General features: G+C 49.5%; 1 protein-coding gene across 1 annotated transcript in view; it reads right to left on the reverse strand.

Annotated features, from left to right (window-relative positions):
• The window catches only part of ARL8A (ADP ribosylation factor like GTPase 8A), a 28,991-nt gene continuing 21,567 nt past the window's right edge, over positions 1-7,424 (reverse strand). Inside the window, exons 5-7 of the mRNA XM_014522740.2 lie at positions 7,142-7,209; positions 3,264-3,334; positions 1-2,819 (exon numbers count right to left, since the gene is read on the reverse strand). Coding sequence (XP_014378226.2) covers positions 2,770-2,819; positions 3,264-3,334; positions 7,142-7,209 — 189 coding nt within the window. The 3' untranslated portion in view covers positions 1-2,769. The remainder of the gene's footprint in view (positions 2,820-3,263; positions 3,335-7,141; positions 7,210-7,424) is intronic.

The following is a 7,424-nucleotide window of genomic DNA, read 5'->3' on the forward strand; positions in this document are numbered from 1 at the left end:
CAGCACAAAATTGTTAATTTATTATTAGGAGGCAAAAAAAAAAAAAAAAAAAAAAATTATACAGTTACAAGAATCATTTCCCAACAGAGGGCAAGTATGAGCCAAAAATATATCTTAAAAAAGGAATAATATGACGACACTTTACAGTTCATTAAATAAAAAATGGAAATATCTCCTTGTGCAATTCTGCAAAAACAAGAACAGAAGAGAAGAACAATGAAGTCTGAGAGCCCCCAGTGGGGCCAGCTCCGTGCAGGGTGGGATGGGGTTGAGAAGGGACCCTGCAGACTCTCACAAGGCTGCCAGCTGCTCTGAAGACATAACTGCCTCTTAGCTAACATACTGGATAGAGAGGGATATAACTGCATCTAGATAACAGCCATCTGCCCTTGGCTGGAAAGAGGTTAAGAGTGCACAAAAATCTCACTGTCCCCATACTTTGCTCCCTGGTCTGCCAAGTCACCTGCAGTCTCAGGGATAGCAGACACCAGCAGAGCACAGAAGTCAGGTGGACTGCAAGGCCTGGTGCTAGAATGCCTTTCCCCTCCTGCCACTCCCATCCTTGCCACTAGCTGTACAGCAGAACTAGCAAGGCTCTAAGCCTGTGCAAGAGACCCAGCCACTCACACACAGTAACACATGACAGACAGGGACAACCACCTGGCAGCCTTTCCATTCTGCTGAGACAGACCTGCCTGCCCCTTTCCACCGAAGCACTAGAAGGGAAGAGGTAAGACACCCCTCTGGAAATGCCCATGTCCAGTGATCCTGCATCTATCCCACAGTCACGCAAGCCAGATACAAGCCAGTTCCTTCTTAGTCCATGGGACGTCCTCCAAGGAGCCACCACTGAAGACCCCCCGCAGGAAGAACCCTCATCTGCGGGGAACCATAACTAGGCACTCTTCTGTAGTTTCTAGGGCCCTCCGGAGCAGCATTACTGCCATGAGTCTCCCACCTTGCTCCACAGGGGCTCCTAAGCCCCTGAAGAGACACCATTGCCCCCAAAACAGGGGAAATCCTCACTAGCATCCAATCCCAGGGGAACCACAGGAAACCAGAGAACCATATGACAGTGGCACAGGGAGCATGCCTATGAAGAGACTGCCCTGCCAGAACCTGGAGCAAGACCATCACTCCCAGACTGCAGGCACACACGAGAAGCCTGAAGATCCCAAGGCTGCCAGGCTTCAGCAAGAAAGTCCTATATAATAGCTTGGGAGCAAAGAAAGGGGTAGCCATGCTGTTAGAGCAAAGAGTCCTTGTGCAGCTTTTGCAGAAAAGTCTTGGTTGGCTGCAAAACAGAGACCAAGCCACTGATTGCCCAAGATGTGGGTGCATGTCCTATGGCAACACACTCACAGCTGAACTCTAACACAGGGGACTGCAGAGGACTCAGGGGCATGGAGGCAGGGAGCTGGCAGTTGGAGGTGGGTAGAAAGGGTGCTCAGTTTTGTCATCCTGTACTAAACAAGCACCTTAGTATAGTTCCAGTCCTAAAGTAATTTAAACTGTTGTTAGCCCTCTTTAGTGGAATGTGCTTTGGTGCTGAGCCAGTGGCTGGCTGTTGCATAAAGTCCATGGGACCTCTTCACAATGACCCATGCAGGACCTGGGCAGGGCATGCTCAGCCAGCCACAGGTCACTCCACAGCTCAGGACACAGCAGGGATTTTCTGTGCATAAATCACAGTACCTCGGGTGCCAAGTTCACACTGACCCCTCCATGTCACACTGCAAGTTCCTCCCGGGCAGTTTCTATGGACCTAAAAGTGATTTGCCCCTGCCCCCAAATCCCAGCCTGCAGCAGCCCAGGGAAGAGAGGAGCACAGGAGAACAACACCTAAACCAGGAGAGCAGACTACAAAGACTTCAGGGGCTTGTGTAACAGACTGGGGTGAAGAGGGAGGCAGGGAGTTTACCCCACCAGTTAGTGACCAGTCCCCTTGTGACCCTGTAGCTGGAGGTGAAATGCTGGGGAATGAAGCAGAGGGGTGGGCTCTACAGATGGGAACAGCACTGACTCACCCAAGTCAGATCAGACTGCTGACCTCAAACAGAACAATGTCTCCCCCAGCCCCTCACAAATCACCCACTTCACTCAGGGCAGTACCCGAAGAAGGGCTCAATCCATCACAAGAGACAGGGTGGGCATGCAGCAGGCAGGCAGCAAGAGCTCCAGACACTCACTGGGGAGTGGAGATACTGGACGAGCCCCATGGGCCTGAGAGGGAAGAAAGCAGCCTCCCCAGGAGTCTGCCTGCTGCATGGCCCAGCCCCACTCTGCCTAGGGGCCAGGCTCAGCTGCTAGCCCTTGCCTGGACATACTACTCTTCTTCACTTTCCAATACTGCCTCTGGTGCTCAACCTGCCTTCAAGGAGGTGGGGGAGGGCTCCCCAGCACTTCTACAGGTCACAGGGCCTAGTTTAGTAATAGCGTAATCGCTTAAATTAAAAAATTAAAATATATATACATATATATATATACTGTATACACATTGACAACAACAGAACAGTGCCAAAAATGGGAGGGGAGAGACAGAGAGAGGAAGAAGGGAGGAGGGAGAGAGATTCCAAAGTCAGACAGTTTCTTTACAATAAAAACAAGAGCTCCATCTCAGCAGGAGAGGAGCCTGGGGTCCCCTAAAAATACCCATCTAGAGAGAGAGCTGGAGAGAGGAACAGAGAAAGCAGGGAACAGGGAGAATGGGAGGGGGATTTGGGCTTGTACAATGGCATCTTCCCAATCCAAGATGTGGTCCAAGGGCTCTCAGCTCCTCCTGGACTTCGAGTGCTGAATAAGCCACTGTAGGGTAATGTCTGCAAAGGCAATGCACACCGTTACCAGCTACCAAGGAGCAGGAACTCCCCTCAAACAGTCTCTCTTTTGTGGGACTCTAGCCCTAGGCAGAGGCTTCCTTTTTAAGGGGCATCAGAGTTTCTTACCTGCTGTATTTCAGTCTGCAGTTCCTCGTGGTGTCCTCCATACCCCAGGAGGCCTGTTACCCTCACCCATAAGGAACCTACCTGCCTGCCTTCCCACCCATTGCTGCCCAGAACCTGTTTTAGACTGGAGAGGGCAGGTTGCTTTACATGAAAACTAGAAAATCATGACAGGACTGAAATGAGGCAGAAGCCAGAAGCTGAGGTGATGGAAGACTACGAGAGGGGCTCGGGCATTTCCCATCTGAACCCTGACTGACCAGAAAGGAAGAGAAACAGATCCCACCACGAACACTCCCTAAAGCCCAGGGCGGTACTTACCAATGTTATCCTTTTCTTTGCAGGAGATGGAATAGCAACAAATCTCTCGGTCTTGGATGGCAGACAGGTTCCTGTGAGGAGAGCGAGTCATTATTGTCTGCCTCCATTCGGTCCATGTTTGTCTGGGCGAAGGGAGCAGCTCTATGGGGGCAGCTTGAGGGGGCTGAGAGGAGAAAGAGAAGTCCCCCTTAACCCCCCTTCAGAGCCCCCCCACTCTAATCATCTCACGCTGCTGGCAAAGAAAAGGGCTGGAAAGCCTTTCTGGTGACACTGAAAGAGGCAAAAGGAAAACTAATGACATCCTGACGACTGAAACAGACTCCCTAAAAATAAGCCACTAGCCAGGCTGTGCATTAGAGGGGGCAAAGCTGTAACCTTACTGCATAATCTAAAATGTATCATTTGTCTTTTCTACCTTGGTTTTGCTAACTGTAAAAGTGACAGCAGTGATCTACCTTTAGCTGGACACACACACACACACACACACACGATCCTCTGTCCAACTTAGGTACCAGAAATACCAAGCAGGCCACAGCTGGAGTACCGCGTCCAGTTTTGGGCACCGCACTTCAGGAGGGATGTGGATGGCCTGGAGAGGGTTCAGAGGAGGGCCACTCGTCTGGTTAAAGGCCTACAGAAAAAACCCTATGTGGACCAATTGGGAGACCTGGACCTGTTCATCCTCTGCAAGAGGCGGCTGAGGTGATCTAGTGGCTGCCTACAAACTCATCGGGGGTGGGGGGTTAGCAAGAAATAGGGGATATGATGTTTACCAGGGCGCCCGTTCAGGTAACTAGAAATAATGGCCACAAACTGAAAGAGAGCAAATTCAGACTGGACATCAGGAAAAAATTCTTTACAGTGAGGGGTGCCAAAATATGGACTACACTCCCAAGGGAGGTGGTGATGTCCCCTTCCTTGGAGGTATTTAAGAAGAGATTGGACAAACACCTGGCTGGGGTCATCTGACCCCAGCCCTCTTTCCTGCCCATGGCAGGGGGTCGGACTCGATGATCTAATGGGTCCCTTCCGACCAAAACATCTATGAAACTATAGCAGCCCTCACAGAAAGGGAGTGAGCCACAGCCCTCTATCCAGCCCCACCAAAACAGTGTAGCCTCCACAGGCAGTTTGCTTTGAGCCAGAGCGGTTATATTATGCTCCGGTGTGGGAGATGCAGACAAAGAGACTTGGTTTCGCCTACAAGATCACTGGGCTGCAGGACCCGGGCTCCAGTGTTCAAGCCAACTGTACAAATCTAAGAGATTATGCACTCAAGCAAGACTAAAGCTGTGATCCTGGTGCCACCATGTGGCCTTGGCTGCAAAAATGCTAAGCAAAATCATTTATTTCGCCCCTGTGTGGCACTGTTCAGTCAAGGACTTCACAGCTCCTTACAGACAGGGAGACAAGCCTCATTTTATAGCAAGGACTTTGCCTACAGTCACTCACTAAGGGCTAGATTCTATCCCACCTAATAGAAGTTAAATGGACGTAGACTAAGTGCACTTCTATTCCAACCTATTCTAGTCACTGAAAATCCATTTATGCATCTACTTTGGTAACACTGCACCATCACCTAACTGCTAAGACAGAGTCACATAACCAGCAAGGAGGAGGAGGACCCACCCACTTTTTGCATTAGTTATTTTTCAAGGACTCAAATAGGGTGGACTAGAATTGCACTTTGGTGGCTAAGTCTAGTTTGCACCATACAGGTGGAACAGGATTTGGCCCTCAGTGAACAATAGACCTGAGGACGGAATCTGGGGCCTATCGCTCACCAAGGAAAGCTGAGATGAAAAATGAAATTGTCACGTAAGAGCCAAGAACCCACTGCCCAGAAGCAAACCTGGGCACAATGGAAATTTACCCAAATAGCCACCTCAGCTAGTTGCTGCCTGGGATGCCTTGCCATTAGTGCCAGTATCTCCTCCCAACCCAGTGCCTCCTGCCTGACCCCTCCAGCAAGGCAAAACCTTTGTTACCATGGCATCGAGTATAGCAGGACTTCAGGATCAAGGCTGGGGGGACCTTGAAACAGCTCTGTCTCTTGTAATTAAGGGATCATGGAGAGGAATAATGAAAAAATGTTCATTTCTTTAGCTTCTCAGCCCCAGATCCTTCCAGGCACTGGCAAATACAAGGGTATTTAATTTACTGAACAACATCTTGTCCTGCTGCACTGTGAGAGTATCCTTGGGGTGTCAATGAACACTTATAACCCTGTTCACTATTTCTGGGAGGTCATCACAGAGCAGCTTCAGAGATGGCTCACCCACCCTGGACCATCCCAGCAGTGAATTATCAGTAGGTGACAGAATTTGATTTTTATTTTTTAATAATTTTGATGGAAAACATCAATGTTTATTTTTAAGCATTTACTTAGATTTTTATCTATTTACATTTTCAGGATTGTGTGAAATTAGGGGTGTGGGGGGCAGACAATTTATTAATGACAATATACTATTACTATAGTGCAGTGTAACTGCCCGCCATGATGAATGTAACTACTGTACTGTAGACTGCCACCAGCTGAGCAGCAGAGCTGCCATTAGTCCCAACTCCGCTCACCCTGTCACTTCCTCCTCCTCTGCTCTCAGTCCCCTGGGGTTTCTGGGAGTTGCAGTCCCAACTACAGTCAGCACAGTTCGGTAAGACCGCTCCCCCCTGTTGTCACACGCTCCACCAGCCCTCATTTTTCTTATGTCCCCCTTCTATAAATTTTGATTGCTAATGATGGAAGTGCTGGTCTGTGAGTGCGAAATGAAAATTGATGTTTACCAATAAAAACTGAATCCTGCCAAGCCTAGTTATCAGGAACTGACTAGGGGCAGAGACGGACATAATATCTAAAGTGTTTCAAAGTGCAGCTGTCATGCCTAGTCTGAAGAGCTTCAAAATTGCCACAGCTGAATGCAGTAGTGTGCTCTCCAGCCAGAAGGTGTAACAGGGATCTGTAGCTTTGCACTGTGGGGAGTGGAGCCGGTATCAGTGATCATTCTCCTATCCACCCTGCCCGCCTCCGCTCCCAAGAAGCACCCCTGCTGGGAGACCAGACACAGGAAAGTACAAAGGGATTGAGGGCGGGGGACTAGTAATCCCATTTTAGAGGGAGGAAGGCCCTTTGGAAGAGTAGTGGCAAATTGGACAAGAGAGTGCTCACTGATGCAACGCCTCATTCTTCTCCTGCCTTGCCCCACGGAGGAATGCCAAAGCATTCCTATGTGGCAGGTTCCTACGTAGTAGGTGCCCCTGTTGGACCTTGCAGTGGGTCTATGTAACCTAAAGTGCTTCTAAATAATGCCCGTTTCCTGTAGGCTCATTTCTGGAGGGCTTCAAAGGGCATGTAGAACCATAGTCTGCTATATGAACTAACTCAAGCCTTACACCTGTCTGCACCTGAGGGTTTGGGGAAAGCACCTCTCGAGTCTCACTATCCAATGGCAATAGTGTTACGGCTGCAGAGGGTTTAGGGGGTGAGGAAGGGGGCACAGAAGCCACTGCCAAAGGAGCACTGGGAGGGATGGTTTCAAGGAAAGGAAGAAGCAGCAAGGGGACATTCTGTGGACTAGGGCATGCCCTATGAGAGTTTATGCACTATAGTGGGAGAGCTAACTGATGTGGCTCTGTGCTGGCTTGTTCTGCTCAGGACTCCAGCATCCTGAGAGAAGAACCTGCAATCCCATTTTACTCATTCCTCAGCATGTAACAGATCCCCAAGAATCCTACTCTTTCACTTACAAGGAGGTGCTGCATCTCCCAAGCAATGTGCAAGCAAATCATGCTACAGCAGTTCCACAGCCTCGGAGAGGCTGACAGAGTGACAATGCCCACAGCATCAAAACCGGGAGCAGCAGCAGCACCCCAGTACTTACATCTTCTCAATAAGCTCTTTCTCATCCAAGGCACCAGGGAGATCTCGCTTGTTTCCAAGTACTAGAACCTGCAGGGGAGAAGAGACAGTGTCTGAATTCTCAACCTAACACCCACATAAAGCCAGCTTGGAATTTCTTCAAAGGTTTCTGAGAGGGGAGTCTAACATACTTTGGCTGAACTTTAGCAAGATGCCCATTCATTGCTGTCACAGACACTCCACTGTTGTAAGGAATCAGGAGCCCCAAACCATTCATTCCTAACTTACAGGGAGTCTCACACCAC

Source organism: Alligator sinensis, unplaced genomic scaffold (assembly GCF_000455745.1).
Source record: "Alligator sinensis unplaced genomic scaffold, ASM45574v1 scaffold766_1, whole genome shotgun sequence".
Lineage (NCBI taxonomy): Eukaryota > Metazoa > Chordata > Crocodylia > Alligatoridae > Alligator > Alligator sinensis.